Source organism: Tupaia chinensis, unplaced genomic scaffold, assembly GCF_000334495.1.
Source record: "Tupaia chinensis unplaced genomic scaffold, TupChi_1.0 Scaffold143681_1, whole genome shotgun sequence".
NCBI lineage: Eukaryota > Metazoa > Chordata > Mammalia > Scandentia > Tupaiidae > Tupaia > Tupaia belangeri.
Window position 1 is genome coordinate 215,550 of NW_006203529.1, and position 22,057 is coordinate 237,606.

The window sequence follows — 22,057 nt, forward strand, 5'->3', positions numbered from 1 at the left end:
AAATTCTCATAACGGGTGGAAGCAGTACAACAATTATGAATATTTATATTTTGCATTTTTAAAATCTTCATCTAAATGTATCCACATATAAGTAGATGACTGAGAGAGTATTTGCCCAAATGTTAAAAATGGGTTGGGACCAGCAGTTGGTATAATGGCTATGTTGCTGGACCCCCATGTAGTTGACCACAGATTGAGTCCTGGACCCAGTTGCTTAAACTGATGCTGGGCATGTGTGCATGTGTGTCCAAGATCCCAAAAAGAGAATGGAGGAGAAGAGATTGTGGCATGGCCATCCCCCACGGGGAATGATTTCTCGCTTTCTGTCTCTCTGTCTCTCTCTGTCTTTCTGGAAAGTGCACACGCCCTATAGCAAAAACCTCTCCAAAAATAAAAAAGGGTCATCACACCATCCTATCATGGGGCACTTAGGCCATAAAAAGGAAACCAGTATGCTGTGGTGATAGCTCCACTCCAGTGTTTGTTGCAGCACTGTTTATGATAACCAAGATATGAAACCATATCTTGTTTATTAGATGGATAAAGAAACTATTTTACGTTGAAGTGCATGCATGCATATGATAGTACTCAGTCATAAGAAAGAATGAAATCCTGACATTTGAGACCACATGGATGAGCCTGAAGGACACCATGTTCAGTGACACAAGCTAGACACAGAGAGTGAACACTGCATGTTCTCACTGATAGTTGGGAACTATAAAAGATGAACTCATAGGAGAGAATAGGATGGTGATTCCTAGAACCTGGGAGGGTTCAACGGAGGAGGGTGGAGAGATGTGGATTAAGGAATATAAAATGGCACATAAATAAGGAGAACAAGTTCTAGTATTATTAATATATGGTACATTATTATTACTACAATTAAGAATTACTGTGTAATTCAGATTGACTGAACCTGAAGACTGAATGCTCCTAAGACAAAGCAAAAAGACAAAATTTTGAGATGACGTATATGCTAATTACACTCATATGATCCTATCGCATTGAATTCTTTTACTGAAAACTAGGGGCCAGCAGATGGCTTTGTGTTAAAGGTGTTGGATTCCCATATGGCCAAGCATGGTTAGAGTCTCAGACTTAGCAGCTTGAAAATCATGCCAGGTGCATGTGCGAGTTTGCACAAAATCCCAGAAGGAGAATAAGGGAGACGGGATTGTGGCATCATTTTTCACTTTTTCTTTCTATCTCTATCTCTCTCAAGTGAATGCTTAAGCCCTGTGGCCAAAATCTTTAAAAAGGGGCTAGCAGATAGCATGGTCGTTGAGGTACTGGAGTCGCACATGGCTAGTGTGATTCGAGTTATAGACCTGAGTGCTTGCTTTATCACTTTCTATTGTTCTCTTTCTGGAGAGCATATGTGCCCCATGGCAAACTTAAAAAATAATAATAATTAATAAATAAACCTAAAGAAGTAAATTGACATAAAATAGAAGAGAAATAAGTGTATCTCATAAATATATGCAATTATTATTTGTCAATCAATAATAATAAATACAATTTTAAAATAAGTCATCTGGTTTTAGTGAATTTTAGTTTGTTAAGTACATTTCCATATTGCTTTTATTATTTTCCAATGAATTATACACTATTTTTTATAAGCTATTTCCAAGGGGGAGAAAAACAGGATATCACAGTATCAAGTGAGATAGATTGTAAGAAAAAAAACAAATCCAGAGTACTACCTTGGGAGAAAAACTAGACAATCATTTCTAAGCTCAAAGGTATAGTATTTATTTCATTGTTTACAATTTAGGCCCAAACTCATTTGTAATAATGTTCTAATTTCACAGAGTGAAGATCCACTATTCTCACTCTCATTTTGTTACTATTCCCTGTTGGTTTTAGTCCTCGGGGAGTTCACGAAGGGTATCTATGTGGAGGCCCTACAAGATCGCACTGAGTGTGAGTCTGTGAGTACCTTCAGGTACAAGAACTTCAAAAGCAAAGGGGAAAGAAGTTGTATTCTGATGTCATCGTATTAGGACAAAGCAGACCTTAGTCTGTGTGCATTCCTGGTAGAGTTCTCTATTCTGGTGACTGTCTGCTCTTTTTCCTGTTCAAGTATCCAACAATTCTGTGTCCAATTATCTTCATTGTTTACCTCCCTGAAGGTACTCCCGCTTCCCCAGTCACTCTCCACATTGCAGCTCTTGTGGAATTCCATCTTCATGTCCTGTATCTCTCACAACATACAGAAACACAGTCCTGGTTGAAACTACTTCCTAGTGTCTTCAACCTCCTAATACAGAGTCCACAGTTGTTAAAGTGACCAGTGAGGCTGAATAATTGATTGCTTTACTGCAGCTCAAGCTTTTCACACAACTCTTTTCCCCTCTTCTATCAAGATGTGCTCTATTACAGCCAGGCCCCTGTGCGTGCTGTCCATTACCCTGCCGCAGAGCCTTTAGCCTCCCCTTCCTCACACTCTTACTCTTCTGATCTGAGCTGATAACATTTTCTCAGGGAAGTCCTTCTCCACTTTGAAAAACACCTTCTAGTCACACAAATAATGATGCAAAACGTATTTATTGTCAGGAAAGAAGGACACAGTTAATTTTTTTACATACTAATATTCTCCCATTGTAATTTTTCAATCCACTGAACTTTTCCCAGAAATTATTGTGTTGAGTAATTCCCTTCCTCTTCCAGACCATAAACTCCGTGGAGACAGAGATGATTGCTCATTCTTGTTTAACAGACACAGCCATTTGGGATAGCATGGTATGTCATAATGAATGTTTGGAAAATGAAAAATATTCAGACCATCAGATGGTGTAATGGTTATGTTGCTATACTCCCATGTAATTGATGAAAGTTTGAATCCTGGACCCAGTGGCTTCAAACTCATGGTGGACACGTTCGTGTGCATGTCCAAGATCCCCAGAAGAGAATGGAGAAGAAAGGTGCGCGGCATCGCCAGCCCCCCTGGGGGGTAATTTCTCGCTTTTGGCATCACCAGCCCCCCTGGGGATAATTTCTCGCTTTCTGTCTCTCTGTCTCTCTGGCAAGTACACATACACATGCCCTATAGCAAACATCTCTCTAAAAAAAATGAAAAAATGACCCCATTGATGCCCCCAGTGAGTCCACCTGACTCTCCTCTTTTCAAGTGTTAGTCATTTCTATTCCAGTTCAGCTTTCTCACCCATCATTGTTCCAGTTGCCACATGTTCACCTGCCTGCATCATTGTCTAGGCTGTTTTGGAGAAAAGTCACAAACCAGGCAGTTGAGCAGCACTGCAAATTCATTATTGCCTCCCTCAGTGCTTCCCAGACATTCTGCTAGCTTTCCTCAGCAGGATTGCTTCCTGGACCTCCTGGAATGACTTTCAATATGGGTTTGAGGCTTTGGACTTCTACCCAGCTCTGAGGTTCTAACTCACAAAGAGAGAAAGCAGGAATCACCAGCAAATGGAGGGCAAATGAAACAGAAAGCTTTAAGTACCCCATCACACGGTTCTCTGGAAAGTGGTGGAAGTTGTGGCTCAGACTCAGTCCAGTGGGGACTCTTTTCCTTGGGTGAGTCAGTGGCAGCAAAAACTGCAGCACAGGGCAACCAGATGTAATCACCTGTCCCATCACTGGGGGGAAAGTTAAGGACTGGTGAGAATTGTACACATGTTGGAATATTCACTTTGCAAGCTAAATAACATGACTGAATGTATAAAAGAAATTGAAATAAAAATAATAAAAAAATATGGAAAAGAAAAAAGAAAATGGTATATATATGTATAATATTATCAGTCTTAAAATAACTAGGAAATCCTGCTATTTGCAACAATCTGAATGATGTAGAAGACCTTACAGCATGTGAAATAAGTCAGACACAGATAATTTCGGCTTGGTCTCACTCATAAGAGGAATCTAAAATGTTCCAATAGAAACAGAGAATAGAATAATGTTCACAGGGATTGGAGGATGGGGTTTGAGATGATGATCAAAGAATGCAGAATTTCAGTGACACAGAGGGATATTATAGGGCTCTAGTGAGCAACATGGAGCTATTGTTGATAACTATGTATTGTACACTTGAAATTATTAAGAAAATCAATTTTAAGTGTGCAAGAAAACAAGTGTGAAGTAATACAAATTATGTAGCTTGATTAAGCCACTCCGCAATGGACAAAATACTTAAAAACACCATTTTTAATACTAGCTGAAAAACAACATCAAAGGGGCCAGCAGGTGATGTAGTTAGTGGTTAAGGTGTTGGACACCCACATGGCTGACCATGGTTTCAGTCCTGGACTGGCAACTTGAAATTCATGTGTGTGCATGTGTGTCCAAACTCCCAAGAGAAGAATGGAGATCGCAGTGTAGCCATTTTCCCTGGAGGGACAGAGGGGATTTAGCAATTTCTCTCCTTCTCTCTCTTTCTCTCTGTCTCTCTAATGTGTACCCTGTGTGGCAAAAAAAAAAAAAGAAAAGAAAAGAAAAGAAAAGATAAAGAAAAAGAATGCAGATTTCTGTTTTAGTAAATACAAATATTTTATATGTTCAAGACCCTGGTCACAGGTGTGGCTTGTGACTCAGACAAGGAAACAGATCTGAAATCTTAGCTGAGGGTCACAGAAACAACGGCAGCTGAGGATGCATCACCTGGTGGCAGAGCCCTGAGGCTGCACTATTACCTTCTTCATCTAAGAGCTTCCCTAGTTCCCACTTCTGCCTGGTTTCCCTGAAGCTTCTATAGGTTCGACCTTACCAGGGCTAGTTTTTCCTCAGTTTCTTAAATTCTCTGCCTTTCTGTGGTTGTAGTAAGTCAATCCTGCTGGCAATATGTAGTAAGATAATGTTTAACTTAGTCATAAAAAACAATGTATACATCTAAAAAATAGTAAAAATAGAAGCATCTCATGAAATTTCCTCACTATCTGTGTCAAAGGATTTTTTTTCATAACTACTACTCTATGAAGAAATATTGTATAAAGATAACTATTTTAATCAAGTTCTCCCTCTCCCTCTCTTTCATTTATATTTTTCTTTTCTTTTCTTTTCTTTTTTTCTTTTTTTGAGAGGTTTTTGCTATAGGGCACGTGCGCTCGCCAGACAGACAGAGAGAGACCGAGAGACAGAAAGCGAGAAATCACCCCCTGGGGCGATGGCCACACCGCAATCCCTTCTCCTCCATTCTCCTCTCGGGATCTTGGGCATGCACGCACATGCGCCTGGTGTGAGTTTTAAGCCACCAGGTCCAGGACTCGAACCGTGGTCAGCTGTGTGGGAGTCCAGCGACATAGCCATTACGTTAACTGCTGGTTCTTCTTTTCCATTTATATCTAAGTTCCAACTATACAAACAGATTAATCGCTCCGTTGCCCAATAAGGTCCCTGACTGGGGGATTAATACCCAAAGGAAGACCAAAGTTATTTAAAATCTCCTGTGTTTGGAGACGATTGCAAATCCTGCAGTCACACAGGAAGTAATTGTAAGGAAGTCGAGAACATCAGAGTTGTGACATTTTATTGGAAAGTGCCTGTAAAGGAGACTGCAGATGTCAGACTAATGGGGGTTTAGGAGGCTCCTTCCTTCTCCTGGGGAAGGACGGGAAACTCCAGTCAATAGCACTGGCCCGTCATGTTCCCTGTTGCCATGTAAGTGCCCAAATTTTGTCCCTCGCTTTTTATCTTGGTCTTCATTCTTCTTTAACACCAGCAAAGGAAGAGATGGATGGGTGGGTAAGAAAGACAGACAGATGAGAGGTGATTAATAGAGGCTTATGCAATAGAGTACATTCATACATTAATAATTTGAAAATCTGTCTCTCTTGAAATAGTTTGAACAAGTAGAAAATCTTATCAGAATTTTTCAAACTAAGAAATTTGTAAAGAAGTATTTATTCTCTCTACCCTTTTGCCTTCTGCTCCACAAAATTAGGGTTAGTTGTTAACGTGAAACTGGCTGGATAATTCCAGACTTTGGAGAAGGAGATGGAGGCTGCCTGTTAACAAACACTGACTGGACTGAGACTGATGATTCCAGGGAAAGGGGCTTTGCACGCAGTGTACAGTTCATTAAGAGAGTCCTAAAACCTCCTTAAGGGCTGGTTTCTCACGGTTGACCCTCACACCTGAGAAAGCAGTGTGGGAAGATGTCTTTGTCTTTGCAGCAGACATGATCCTAAGTGACTACAGGGCTGTGTGACCAAACCGTCTCACATGAATGTAAGAAATCTGGATGAGCCTTTGTTTAGTGTAAAAACGTAGAGCCTTTGTATTGTTTCTTAAAGTCACCAGTGAATTCAGAATGAATACAACTTCATACTGTACGTGAAGAGTGGGAGCGCGGCAGCCAGTCCCGAGGCTGCTTGGTGAGGCTGTGCTGAGGGACGTTTGCAATCAGGCTGCCCTGCTGAGATGCTCAGAGGGAGATGCAGGCCGGGCACGGTGGCTCTGTCAGGGAGCTCTGCTCTGTCAGTGCCTAGGTCTTGGGCTGCTTCTCCAATTTATTGAGCTAAACTCAGCTAATTTATAGATGTACTCAACTTATCCTCATCTTTCTTTCCCAGACACCCAAGAACTGATTATCCAATAAAAATGAGAAATCGCACAATAGTCACTGAATTCGTCCTGCGGGGGATCCCTGAGTCAGAGGGCATAGAGATGACCCCTTTATTCCTGTTCTCGTCGATATATTCGTGCACCCTCTTGGGAAATGTGCTCATCCTCACGGCGATCCTCTCCTCCTCTCAGCTTCACACTCCCATATATTTTTTCTTAGGAAACCTCTCCATCTTAGACCTGGGGTTCTCTTCAACAACTGCTCCCAAGATGCTGTTGACCCTTTCAGGACAGAGTCAAAGGATCTCTTTCCAGGGCTGTGCTGCCCAGCTCTTCTTCCACCATTTTCTGGGCTGCACTGAGGGCTTCCTGTACACGGTGATGGCCTTGGACCGCTATGTAGCCATTTGTCATCCCCTGAGGTACACAGTCATCATGAATCCCAGGGTCTGCTCCATCCTGGCCACAGGCTCCTGGCTGGGTGGCTCTGCCCAGGCCATCACCCTAAGCTCCCTCACCTTCCAGTTACCCTACTGTGGGTCTAACAAGGTGTCTTATTTCTTCTGTGATGTGCCTGCAGTGTTACCTCTAGCCTGTGAGGACACATCTGTAGCCCAGAGGGTAGGTTTTATAAATGTTGGTCTTTTGGCTTTTACGTCTTTACTCCTCATCTTTGTTTCCTACATTCGCATCGGGGTCTCCATATCAAAGATCCACTCAGCAGAGGGCAGGCATCGGGCTTTCTCAACCTGCAGTGCCCACCTCGCTGCAATTCTTTGTGCTTATGGGCCAGTGATCATCATCTTTCTTCAGCCCAATCCCAGCCCATTATTTAGTGCTGCAATTCAGATCTTCAATAACCTTGTAACTCCCTTGTTGAACCCACTCATCTATAGCCTGAGGAATAAGGATGTAAAATCAGCCTTACAAAATGTATTTGGTAAGAAAGGCTTTGCCGTGGAAAATATATAAAAACAAATTAATGTTCTGCTAGACAAAGTTTAATTATCATTTCTTTTTCAATGAGAAGAAGACTGATAGAACGGTAAGATCCAAACCCACTCTTGCTATGTAGTACCCGGGTCACACTGCAGTACCCTGCCCCTGTGACAGAGCCACTGGGCTTCATTCTCCAATTATTGGGTCACATTCTCATCTGAAGCATTTTGGAATGAATTATCCTCTGCATCAACCTACCACTTAACCTCATTATTTTAAAACATATCTGTGTTATATCATGGTATCAGTTAACAGTGCATTTACATATATCTAGAGAGAAACAGGAACTATAGGAGAAAATTTGAGTGACCCTAAGCTAAATAGAGACTGTAAGAATTCCACATACTTTCTTCTTGTGAAGTATAAACACCAAATTTTGGCCAATCCACACAAAATCCCAAACTAACTTACATATTGTCTAAGAGAAGATCATTCTACTGCATGGTCTTGGGTGATTAAGATGTTTAGTGTTTAAGTTCACTGGGATCTGGATACTTTTGTGGCATTGTGAGACTCCTGGAAGGTCATGAATCTGAATTATTCGTCACTTGCCACTAAAATCATTGGCAAGTTTATGTTTAAATATGTTACTCTAAAGTATTTATGAAATAAAGAGAGCACTGATTTATCTCTGTATCAATCAGGAAGCCCATGTTTTTGTGTAAAGGCTAGGAAAAATAAAATATTCTCCATTTCACAAGAAAGAGTATGTTTCTTTTTTAATATACAATTTACATAATTTAGTTTGCTTTCTTTACTCTCAGGGAAAAGTACATTTTATTTGTTGAAGATATGGCAAATGCTATAAAAAGCATATTCTCTTTTTCTTATTTCACTTTTTGTTGATTTTTATATTTTACCTACCAGTGCTTTAAGGCTTCTCTTGTAAGCCAAGTATTTCTTAGAAAGAAGCAGAGGATAACTAATGGAATGAAAGAAAGAGAGGAATGGGGAAGGGAGGTGGGAGTGAAAGGAAAAAAGGAAAGGGAATAATTCAAGAGAGCTGGGTAGCTGTGTTTCAGAACTCACCTTAGAATGGTGTTCTCTTACCTCAATCCTGTCTATCAACACAGGTGAATGAAAATTCAGTTAAGTGGAAACTGTAAGCCACCAGTGCGTTGTGCTGTGCCAGGTATAGTCTCTTCTGAGATAGATACTGTCACTCTAGCCCACAGTAAGGTAGTCATTCTGGCTAGAATTCAGTGAACACCACACTGGGGAAAAAAAGAATTATTCTGCCTTTTTTTTTTTTTTTTTAAGAGAGTTTTGGCTAAGAGACTCCTATGCTCACTGGAGACTCCCCTGCAGGACAGCACACTGTAATCCCTTCTCCATTCTCCTCTCAGGGTTTAGACACTCACTCACACAAGCCCAGTGTGAGTCTCACACTGCTGGGTCTGGACTCAAACCATGGTTGACCACATGGGAATCCAGCACCTTAACCACTACACCAATGGTTGGTCCCTCATCCCTCATTTTTATCTTAAATAAATATACTTTCTTTATTTCCCTGTCCTTTCCAGCAGGCAAATGTTAAAATACACCTAAGAGTGTTTGCGGCCACCACTCTTCTATTCTTTCTGTTTTAGAGAGATTTTTCCTATAGGGAATATGCACTTACCAGAGAGACAGAGAGACAGGCAGTGAGAAATCACACCCTACCCACCCATCCCCCACAAGGGGATGGCCGTGCCACAATCCGTTATCCTTTATTCTCCTCTTGGGATTTTGGGCATGCATGTATACACGCCCAGCGGGAGTTTCAAGCCTCCGGGTCTAGGACTCAAACTATAGTTTTCCATGTGAGACTTCATTGCCTTAACCATTGCACCATCTGCTGGCATCTGCTCCTCTGTTCTTTCTTCCATGTGAGACTTCATTGTCTTAATCATTGAACCATCTGCTGGCATCTGCTCCTCTGTTCTTTAAACACAAACATACACATTTTTCTTAAGATCATTCTGCCACTTGTCACTACAACACAACACATAGCAATACTAAAATGTAATGAGAACAGATAAGGTTACAATTTATCATAATAGATTTTCTCTATGGTCCACTAAAATGTAATTCCAACTGTAATTCCTGTCTATAGTCTTTCCTCTAGTTCCTTTACTATTCTTCCAATGGCCAGGTTTGTGGGTTCAGAGCCTGGATTCAGAAATTTCCTTAGTGAATGGCAGAATCAAATGTTTCTTCTGACTTGCTCATGATACAAACAGGGTGTTCAATAAATCACTGTAAAACAAACACTTACTGAGATCATGATGACATGCTGATGGTGCTATTTTTCCCACTTACTCTGTTGTGCTGCCCATTGTCCCCTCAGTGGGGGGTGCTGTCTTGCCCTGTGTGTCATGTCTAGCTGTGGGTGGGCTGGGCCTACTAGACCTGACCGTCCAGAACTCCTACTGTGCTGGGGATTTCTTCCCACACCATGCTGCGCTACCCCAACTTACTCCTCATCATACATGCAGTGCAGCAGGAAGCCCTCCCACCCAGGGCTGTTGATGAGAAGGTAGCCTAATTACTCATTGTGTTTTCCCAGCATGTCAGATTTTCTCCTTGGCCTCCAAGTTAACTGGTGTTAGTAATCAGTCCTCAACATTCTTGTAATCCAAGGAGAAAGATGGCATACTACATACTGGGGATCTCACAGATATGCCAGCTCCTAGTTTCCATAGCATTTTAGCATTTGCAGTATTTACCTCAAAAATTTCCATTTATTGAAATTATTAAAACAAGAGAAAAAAAGTGAGATTCTCAAATAACATGAATTACTTTCTAGTAACAAGCATGAGGCCAATACCATAATGAAGACCATATATGATGTAAGTCGTTTTCCATGCAAAATGAAGATTCTGCAGCCCCTCCAAACCTAACTAAAAAAGTCTATGATGGCACAGAATCTAATTCCCACATTTTGAAGTTGTCTATCCTAAATGCTATGCCAGATCCAAACTATTCCAATATTAATTTGCTGGGTTTAGTGCAGATATCGGGAGACAAATCCATGTGCTATGGTTCCTGCCTGATCTGTGTGGGGAAGACAGACACACGGTCATTACACTGAAGTTCAATGTGTTTCTTTCTAGACCATGCAAAGTTCCAACAGAGTAGGAATCCTGTTTGTCTTATTCACGGCTGTATCCATAGGACACAGCCCAGGGACCAGTAAGGTTGTAGGCGTGTTGTATGAAAGAATAAATAAATGTGACTTAGCCATTGAAGTTATGATGTAATTGCACAGTTAGTGACCAAAAAAAAGAAACGTGTGTGAAAAATTAGGATAGTGAATACTAAGATGCCTCATTTAAATATACTAATATTTAAGTAAACTTTCCTGTGTACAAACCACAATCTGAATGATTTGTTATCTAAGACTGACTTTAGGATTTTTAACATCAGAACTCTTTCTGTAAGACTTCTATTTTATAAAGTCACTCTCATTATTTACTATTTTTCTTTCATCATTTCATCCTAATTTCTTCAAATTTCTCCTTCCCCAATACAATGATTCTATAAAGTAAAGGCTTAGGGAATATGGGAATTTTCATAGCAAGTGGAAGCTATAAAAGTATCTTCTTCTTCTTTTCTTCCAGTCTAACCATGTATAATACAAATGGATTGAGTATTTCACCAAAATGTTTAAAAGGAATAGTCCTGCCATTCTGAAGGAAAAGAAACTAGTATGTTGCAGAAATGTCTGTCCTCCAATGTTTATTGTAGCGTGTTTATGACAGCACATATGTAGAATCAATGAAAAACTGGATAAAGAAAATATACTAACAGGCACATGCATGCACACTCTAGGTCAGACATTAGATAGAATTAAATCCTGACATTTTGAGGCAACATCACTGAGCCTGGAGAATATCATGTTCAGTGAAGTTAGCCAGACACAAAAAGAGAAATATTACATGTTCTCACTGAAAGCTGGAAAGTATAAAAGGTGATCTCAAAGAAGCAGACAATAGAATGGTGATTCCAGGAGGCAGGAGGGTTTGGGGGAAGTGGGTGGAGAAGAAGAACAAGGTCCAGTAGTGCTCTAGGGGTCCAGTCATTAACAATAAGTACTTAAACTCACATTAACTGAAAGAGAGGACTCTGGAAGTTTTGAGATTGCGAATGTGCTAATTTCACTAATATGATCATATCACTTTGCTTTCTCATCCTGAAAAATCCCACCACACTCCCTAGATATGTATACTTATTATGTGTCAAGAATAACAATCATAATAATAAAAAATTTAATTTTTATTTTTAAACTGAGTAACCTGACTTCTGGGATCATGTCTTTATCTACAATGAATTTATCTTGCAATGAACCTATAACTTATATTTTCATAATTTATTTCCAAGAAGAATAAAAAGGGACATCTCAGTTTATGTAAGAGAGGCTGATTGGGACCAGCAGATGGCACAATGGTTACGTTGCTGGACTCCCACATAGTAAAATGCAGTTTGAATCCTGGACCAGGTGGCTTCAAACTCACACCAGGCACATGTACATGTGTGCCCAAAATCCTGAGAGGAGTGCCCAAAATACTGAGAGGAGAATGGAGGAGAAGAGAAAGTGGCGTCACCACCTTCCCCCCCAAGGAGTGATTTCTCACTTTCTGTCTCTCCATCCCATGCCCTATAGAGAAAATCTCTCTAAAAAAAAAAAAAGAAAAGAAAGAAAGGAGAGAGAGAGAGAGAGAGAGAGAGAGAGACTGATTATCTGAACTCCAAAAATTTAAGGAGAAAAAAAATCCACAATATTTTGTTGAAATAAAAGAATCATTTCTAAATTCAATAAGATAGTATTAACGATGTTGTTTACAAATTTGCCTGAACTCATCTGTAATAAAATGTTCTAATCTCTCAGAGGAGGCTGTATTATTCTCACTTAGTTCCTCTCCTCTGTTGATCAGAAACCTCAGGATACTCCCAGAGGACACCTGTGTGGGGCCCTTACCTGACACGTAGATCAAACTGCGATTCTCACTGATTCTCATTCAGGCATAGACACTTAAAAGGCAAAAACTGATTCTGCTCTGCTGTCATGAGACTAGGCTAATGCAGGGCCTTCACCCACAGGCATGTCCCAAAGTACTCGCTGACCCAGTGACCGTTGGTTCTCCTTCATTACTGACCAACTCTCTCTAAATTCTGCTGCCCAGGGATCTTTCTGACCAGTTTTCCTGCTCTTTCTTACCTGTCTCCCCATGTTACTCTCCTTACTGTAGCTGGGACCACCTCTTCAAGTTCTCTTTCTATAACACACTGAAACACAATGCTGCTTTAAACGACTGTATAGTTTATTCCTAATTTAAATGACTGTATAGTTTATTCCTTATACAGAGACCATAATATTTTTAAAAATTTTTATGATTTTTTAAGGTGTTGGTCATAGGGCACATGAAATCATCAGAGAGTCAGTGAGAAGGAAAGTGAGAGATCACCCCCTGTGGGGACAGTAGTCAGCTCAGCATTTGTGCCGAACTTAGCTCCATCTAAGAGGAAATAGAAAGAAAGACAAAGTAGCAATGGACGAAGAAGACCTGAGCCTAAGTAGTCCATGCAACTCGTGCCAACCAGACAAACTGGACGCATTTATTTATATGGCAAAGCAACATTACATAGATGTATTTCTTAACATGCCATAGATAAATTGATGTGTTACAGAAAATAAGAAGCAGGTAACAAATCTATAAGGGCTTAGACATACTGAGCTACATTCATATCAAAGGGAAATCCCAATAAACTTCTTATCTAGTGGAGAGAAGCCTATAAATGTGGGGAGGATACTTTCTTGAAAACATCAAAGTGGCGTTGATAAGGCTAAAGAGTCCTACAGAGGCAGAGCAGGGGTTGGACTTTGCTAACTGGGGTCAGGATGTTTCCTGAATTTTATCAGATGTACCTGTTGGAAGGCCCCTAGAAAATGCCACCCTTTGCTCTGCTTGCAGTAAGGGTCAAGGAAAGGACAAGCTGCAAAGTCCTGTGATAGCCCAAAGGGACAGGTGATGTTTTCTCAGAGCAAGTCCCCACATCCTCAGGGCCTCTCTTCGAACATGATCCTACAGACTGCCGTGCCGCAGTCTCCTCCTCCATTTTCATCCTGGGATTTTTTTTTTTTCTTTTCTGGAGAGGTTTTTGCTATAGGGCGCGTGCACTTGCCAGACAGGCAGAGAGAGACAGAGAGGTAGAAAGCGAGAAATCACCCCCCCCCCGGGGGGGGTGGCCACACCACAATCCCTTCTCCTCCATTCTTCTCTCAGGATCTTGGGCATGCACGCACACACGCTCGGAGTGAGTTTAAGCCACCGGGTCCAGGACTCGAACCGCGGCCGACCACATGGGAGTCCAGCGACATAGTCATTACACGAACTGCTGGTTCCTTCATCCTGGGATTTTGAACAAGCATGCATTCCTGGTGTAGGTTTCAAGCTGTCAGATCTAAGATTCAAACTGGGGTCCCCCATGTGGGAGTCTTGTCCCTTAATCACCATGCCATCTTCTGGCCCCTCATTTGTTGTTAACATTCAGTCGTACATCTCTGTAGCACACAGATTGATTTTGAAGGTACACACGCAGTACACAGCATCAGATCAAGGGTATCACCTACATGACTTTCAACAGAGAACTTTATAGTCTTGTGTCTGTCAAGGGCTTCTTCCTGAGCCCCTCCCAGTCACGGCTCCTATCCACTCCCCTCCTGTAGGTCCTGTCTCTGCACCCTCCCTAATAGATATGGCAACTTCTCACCAGCTGAGACCATGATCCTTAATGTGACCCTTGGAGACCTAAATTTGCTTTACCTCATCTCAAGCTTTATCTCACAATTCTTTCCCTTTATTTCCTTGAACTCTTTGAATATGCTATGTTCCTTTCCAAAATATTCCTTGTGCGTGTTTTTAATTACCCCTCTCTGGAATGATTTTCACCCTCGCCTCACCTGAACTCTTTTTTTTGTGTGTGCTTCTTCTCAACTGTAGTTTAAGACTTTTCAAAACAAGGCCCTAGAAATCTCCTGTCTCAAGTATGGCCTGGGCCTGGTCCACTCCTGCAGGAGTCTTGGGGAGCCTTATACACGTTTGGGTTATTCATTCACTAACATTACAACCCAGGATAGATGTGATGAAGCCGGGCCCCTCCTCCTGATGTGGGCAGATTTCAGGCAAGCAGCGGCCGACATGAAAAATTCTGGAGTTTTTCTTAGAACTAGGCAGGGATGCAGGGTGCCTGTTATGAACATCGACTACGGTGTATTCCTGACTCTTCCTTTCCAGTTTCTGAAGTTGGAACAGAGGATAATCTTCTCTGAAGATACTTGGTAACAATTAAAAAAAACCAAAAACACCCACCTCCAACGCAGTGTGCCTTCAGACGTTCTGGGTCTAGTTCAGCTGGCGGATGAGCTGACGGACCGTTCTAAACAAATGGCACCAAACCTCCCTAGATGCTCTGCAGTCATGTGCTGTCTGTCAGGGGAGGGTCTGACCTTGACCTGGGCTTGCTTGTGTTTCAAGATGAGTTCCAGGACAGATTTCAGATTTGGAAATCCACAGGTCACTATTGCAGCACTTTTGGGCTTTGAGGAGTGACTCAACTCGGTCAAAAACATCACTGATGATGTTCTTTAAACACAGTCTTGCAATGGTCTTCTGCCCCACGGAACTCACATAACCTTTTCCTCAGGGAAGCCCTCCCCCATCTTGAAGGAATGCCATGTAGCCATATAAACTTGTAAATCCATATTTGCCATCATCAAAGAGCTACATGAGTGAACTAGTCTGGGTACCAACTCTCTCCACTATAACTTTCCAATCCCTTTAGTATTTCCACAGCAATTACTACATGAAGTAATTAGAGATTACATATATGACTGTTTGATTACCACTTCTCTTCCTCTACTAAACTATACGCTGTTTGGGTACAGACATTGTGGTTAATTCCTGTCACCAGAACACAGGTGACTATGGTAGCTGCTAATGAATTTTTTGTAGTATGAATAAATGACCTCATGAAAACCTCCAATTTGATCACATGTTTTCTCCTATCAGCCATTTTTGTCCTTAATTAGCATCTTATCTAGTCCAGATTCTTTGACTATTATTACAATTAGTGCGAAAGCACTGAGATCCTCACCTCCAATCATGTCTTCCAACCCAGGCTTCACGTCTTCCTGCCTGCTCCAATCCTCCACACACCTGTTAAATCTTTTTAGAGAAAAATCACAAACCGGGGCAGTTGATATTGCCTACTCTAGTGTTTGCCAGCGATTACATCACCTTTCTCCAGTGGGACTGCTCCTCGTCCCTCCTGGACTGGGATTTGATGGGAGTTGGGGCTATGGACTTCTACTCAGTTCCCAGGTTCTAACTCACAAAGAATGCAAGCAGGAATCACCAGCAAATGGTGGACAAATAAACCAGCAAGATTCAAATGTCCTCCCTCCCAGGGTTCTTGGTAAAGAGTGGACATAGTGACTTAGACTGAGCACAGGTGGGGGCTCTTCAGTCTTGTCTGGATTGTACACAGCAGAGCCTATAGCACGGGGTGACCTGGTGGACCCACCTGTCCCATTGCAGGAGGAAAGTTGAACAAGGAGCGCTTCTTACTCCTTCCCCTGCTTCTGCCCCATGTGGAAGCAAGATCAAGTAGACCTCACTACCATTCAGTTTTTTCTGTATGACCTTTACTGTCAGGCATGGTGCCGTGTGTTGTCCAAGCCTTTGTGAATAAATGTTTGTTTTCATTGAATTAAAATTTTCTAAAGGACAAAATGTTTTTTTAATTTTTTTTCTGCCTCATAACTTCCCTATTAATTATAGGCTCATACGCAATAGCCAAGTGTAGAAATAACGCACCTGTCCATCTGTGGAGGTGTGGATTAAAGAAAATGTGACATATACATGTACATGTGCATAATACTTTCCAGCCTTTCAGAACTAGGAAATTCTCTTATTTACAACATAGAAGAACCTGAAGCACATTACGGTATGTGACACAAGCCATATACACATGTTCTTACTTATAGGTATTGTCTAAAAGTGTTGATCTCAGAAGCAAGAAATAAAAAGATGGTTCACAAGGACTGGAATATGGGGTGGGAGATGGTGAAAACAGGATGAAAAATTTCAGTTAAAAGGAGAAATAATTAAAGAGACCTACTGTACAAAATGGGGACTATAGTTGATAACACTCCAAAATTGTTAAGAGAGGGAACCAGAAGTTAGAGTAATGCCTATGTCGCTGGACTCCCACGTAGTTGACCACGGTTCGTGTCCTGGACCCGGTGGCTTAAAACTCATACCGGGCGCATGTGCGTGCTTGCCCAAGATCCCAAGAGGAGAATGGAGGAGAAGGGATTGCGGCGTGACCATCCCCCCTGGGGGGTGATTTGTCGCTTTCTGTCTCTCTGTCTCTGTCTGTCTGGTGAGCACATGCCCCTATAGAGAAAAACTCTCCAAAATAAATAAGTAAATAAGTAAATAAATAAATAAATAAATAAAAAACCAAAATTGTTAAGAGAATAGGTCTGAAATGTCAAAAAAAGTTGGGAAGTTATACATATGTTAGTCAGCTTGACTGAGTCATTTAACAAAGTATACATATTTTAAAACATAATGTTTATAAGTATATAAATTTCATGCTTATTAAAATAAAGTGATATTTTATTAAATATGGCTATTTAATATATTTGAGATACATACAGAATCTACATTTAGCACAAATAAATAAATGTACATAAACATTTGCTTAAGATTGCTAATAACATACAACTTGCAATTTGGTTTTGTTGTCTATGATAGCTTTGTGACATAAATGTACACATTTTTCAGCAGAAAGGATCTATAAGCAACAGTAAGAAGCTATTTGTCATTCATTTTATTAAGGACTGTCCTATTTCTTTGTAACAGATGTTATCCCAGAGAATATGGGACTGGTTGGGGATGCAGAACCAGAATGTTGTCACTGTGACTATCACAATAATCCAGATCATCTCACCTTCTCCTCCTCCTTTTTCTTTCCCCCTCCTTCTTTCTTTCATTGCCAGAGGAAATGGGCACTCCTCCAGAATTAAAGAGAGAAAGAAAGCACCACCCAGTTCTGTGTGGTTTCACTGCAAACTTGTTTCTTCCATTTTCATATCCGCCAAGACCTGGGGCTCACATGCACATGCAGCCGCCTGTTTCTGAGGACACCAGGGCCTGTACTCAGACCACAGCTGACCAGGTGACATCCAGCTTCCTATGCACAGTGCTCAACTCCGCTCTGTGGGCTGCCCCTACAACCTTGTTTATAAAACTTTCTGATTGATCATCTAAAATAATCTATAACACCTGCCTTCCTGGAATTAATTTTTCCAGGACTAACTTTTTTGTTTTAATTACCAGGGGATGCATATGCTCCCTAGAGAGGGACAGAGAGACAGAAGGAGAGAAGAAAAAGGAGGAAAGCACCTCTCAAAAGCGTGTGATCATCCCACAATCCCTTCTCCTCCATTTCTCCATAGTCTTGGTATTTTGGGAACACATGCACACACACACACACACACACACACACACACCTTTGTTTTCCTGCTCCTGGCACCCATTCAAACAGCAGTTGTCCACGTGGGACCTGACTCTCTTAACAACTAAGGTATGGGGCCAGCCTAGACCAGAGAAAATTTAATGAAATTTTATTTTCTGATTAAAAGTGGATTCATCAATCTGGTTTTTGTACAAAATATTTTTTCAAGTTAGTCATTCTTCAAAAATATCAGAACTAAATGAAATGGTAGAATTATTAACTTTTACAGCTTTTTATAAATAGTTAGATTTGCAACAAAAACATCAAGTTTACTTCTTACATAAATATTCCAGCTGTATTTGGAGTAGCATGATAACCTGAATACTGAAACTTTTTCTTTAAGAGAGGTTTTGCTAGAGGATGCACACACTAAGTATCAAAACTTCCTGATCAGAAACTTGATGGTCAAAAGTCTGAAGAGACAAAATCTCAGCTCCTCCCAGGGTAAACTCCAGGACTGGGGAAAAGCTATTTAATGTCTCTGCCCCTGCTTTCATTGACTGTAGAATGTCAGCCACTGTGTGTTTAAACAAGGTTGTAAAATGTTCTTTTTCTTCCAGATGCATTATAAGGCATTTCGTTGTTGTTTGCTTATCTTGTTTTGTTTTTTAGTTTTGCTATAGGGCACATGCACTCACAAGACAGAGAGACGGAGAGAGAGAAAGTGAGAAATCACCCCTGAGGGAGGCTGGCCTCATTGTAATCCCTTCTTCTCCACTCTCCTATCAGGATTCTAGGCACATTCACACATGTGTCCAGCATGATTTTCAAGCTGTTGGATTCAAACCTTGCAGTCGTTCATGTGGGATCTAGTGGCCTTAACCTTCACACCACCTGCTGGCCCTAAGATTTTAACCAGAAGGGCTCTATACAACCACCCAAATGCACACACACACACACACACACACACACACACCACAAGCTTTCTATCTGTCCTGACAAATAAATAATGTGTGACATGTAACTGACCCTCATTATTTGTTGGAATAAACTAAATCCATGCAAATGTAAATGAACAAACGAACAGTTGCTCCATAAAGGAATTTGTTACTTAACACAAACTCCTTCCCAATAGTTATGGAGTATCCAAGGAATTTAACACTGAAGCTGTCATAGGCACCCCGTAGTATAAGACAACACTCCAGTGAGAGCTGACATTATTTTTGTCTTCTCAGCATACTCCTTCCCCCTTTCTCCTATCAAGTCGGTCCTTTGAGATGACTGCCCACATCCATTCCATTGTATTCTGCACCGTAGTCATGGGGGTGTCATTCAATCAGACAAGAAAATTTGATTTTACTCTTAGCTAGGGTCACAGAAACCAAGGCAGCTGAGACCGAATCACCTGGTGGCAGAGCCCTGAGACTGAGCTTCAGCCTCTTATACCTAAGATCCCTGGAGCGTCCCTGATACCTGCCTTTCCAGAGATTGCTTTTCATCAGTTTCTTTAATTGTCTGAGTTACTGTTGTCTGTACTTTGTCAATACTACTGGTAATATGTGGTAAAGAAATGAAGAGATTATTCATAAAACAACACACCCATATGAAAAAGTATAAAAGGGATTTTATAAATTTGTGCACTATATGAGTCAAAGGAATTTTTCAAAATTATTGATATTCTGATGAACATTAGTAAAAATTACTTTATCAGGTGCTCACTCTCTCTCTTTCTCCTTCACTTCTCTCTAAGTTTCAGTGATTTGAAGTAGTTAATTGCTCCCTTGTTCATAAGGACCTTGACTTGGGGGATTAACACCCAAAGGAAGACCAAGGTTATTTAAAATCTCCTATGTTTGGAGAGTAGCAGTTCCTGGAGTCACGCGGGAATTGACTGTAAGGAAACTGAAGCACATTTAGATTTGAGATATTTTATCTAACAGTGACTGTAAAGGAGGATTCGGGCCATCTTTTTGCAGACAAAAAGCTGACAGGGAGTTAGGCAGGGAGGGAGAGTCCTCCTTGCTTCTGTTGTGGAAGGAAAGAAAACACCACACAGACACCCTGGCCAGTCATGCTCCCTGTTTGCAGTGTAAGTGCTCAAATTTTGTCCTTCACTTTTTATCTTGGTCTTTCACTCTCCCACTCCTTCCACAACCTCCAGGGGAAAATAGATGACAGCGAGATAGATATATAGACAATAGATAGATAATTCATAGAGGTTCAGGTGATGGAGTCCATGAATCCATCTATAATTTAAAGATCTAGGTGTCTTAGAGTGGATTAAATAAGTAGAAAAATGTGTCATAATTTTTCAAAATAAAAAAACTTGTAACAGTCTTATTATCTGTAACCCAGATTTTCTACATCACAAATTAGGGTGTTGTTTAACTTGGATATAGTTATAAAATTGTACCTTTTGGACTGAAATAGGAGCTGCCAGTTTCTCAAGTATACTATATACAGATGCCTTCATGGATAAAGATAATATTTTATTTTTTTGTTCATCAAGAAACATCTAAGACCCTTCTTTTGGCTGGATTCCAATGGTTGTCCCTCATACCCAAGGAAACAATGTGAAGAAAAGGCTATATCTTTATGTGGCTGACATGATCATAAATGTCTTTTTGGGTTTAATATAACCACATTGTCTCAGATAAATATAAAAATTTGGATGAGACCTTGTTGGTTATAAAGTCATGGAATTTATATTTGTTCCTTTATACTCATAAAATTCTACTTGGTATTGATGTGTTGTATCAGTGAATGTGAAGAATGATCAATAGGAGGTGATCGTGTGAGGCATGTTGGTGAGGCTGTGCTGGGGGCATCCACAGTCAGGCTGCACTACAGAAAAGCTCAGAACAGGGCAGACAGGAAGAGCATGGTGGCTCTGTCAGGGAGCACCACTCAAAATACTTGGTTAGATATTTGGCTGCTTCTCCATTTTATTGATCTAAACATGACTAACGTATATACATAAAAAAAACTTAACTAAATATTTCTTTTCCCAGACACTCAAGAGCTGATTATCCCATAAAAATGAGAAATTGCACAACTGAGATAGAATTCATCCTGCTGGGAATCCCTGAGTCGGAGGGCCTGGAGAAGATGCTTTTATTTCTGTTCTCGTTGATATATTCTTGCACCCTCCTGGGAAATGTGCTCATCCTCACAGCAATTCTCTCCTCCTCACGGCTTCACACTCCCATGTATTTTTTCTTAGGAAACCTCTCCATCTTTGACCTGGCTTTCTCTTCAACGACTGCTCCCAAGATGCTTTCATACCTTTCAGGACAGAGTCAAAGGATCTCTTTCCAGGGCTGTGCTGCCCAGCTCTTCTTCTACCATTTCCTGGGCTGCACTGAGGGCTTCCTGTACACAGTGATGGCCTTGGACCGCTATGTAGCCATTTGTCGTCCCCTGAGGTACACGGTCATCATGAAATCCCAGGGTCTGCTCTGTTTTGGCCACAGGCACGTGGGTGGGTGGCCTTGTTCATGCTGTTATGCTAACCTCCCTCACCTTCCAGTTACCCTACTGTGGGTCTAACGAGGTGGCCTATTATTTCTGTGATATACCTGCGGTGTTATCTCTAGCCTGCGAGGACACATCTCTAGCCCAGAGGGTAGGTTTTACAAACGTTGGTCTTTTGTCAGTCATTTGCTTGTTTCTCATCTTTGTATCCTATACTTGCATCGGGATCTCCATATCAAAAATCCACTCAGCAGAGGGCAGACATCGGGCTTTCTCAACCTGCAGTGCCCACCTCACTGCAATTCTTTGTGTTTATGTGATCATCATCTACCTACAGCCCAATCCCAGCCCTTTATTTGGTGCCATAATTCAGATCTTCAATAATCTTATAAACCCCATGTTTAACCCCCTTATCTACAGCCTGAGGAATCAGGATGTAAAGTCAGCCCTGAGACATATTTGCTAAGAGATGCTTTACTGTTGAAAATAAACGAAAAACAAAACAAAACAAAAACAAAAATAAATCTAAAGCTTTGTAGGTCAATTATTTTCCATT

General features: G+C 41.0%; 1 protein-coding gene and 1 pseudogene across 1 annotated transcript; both read left to right on the forward strand.

Annotated features, from left to right (window-relative positions):
* Window positions 1–6,558: 6,558 nt before the first annotated feature.
* On the forward strand, window positions 6,559–7,494 carry LOC102492809 (putative olfactory receptor 10D4). The gene has a single exon (XM_014582619.1). The coding sequence runs from the start codon at window positions 6,559–6,561 to the stop codon at window positions 7,492–7,494; it is 936 nt and encodes a 311-aa protein (XP_014438105.1).
* Window positions 7,495–21,066: 13,572 nt separating this feature from the next.
* On the forward strand, window positions 21,067–21,967 carry LOC102493233 (putative olfactory receptor 10D4; annotated as a pseudogene).
* The last annotated feature ends 90 nt before the right edge of the window (window positions 21,968–22,057 follow it).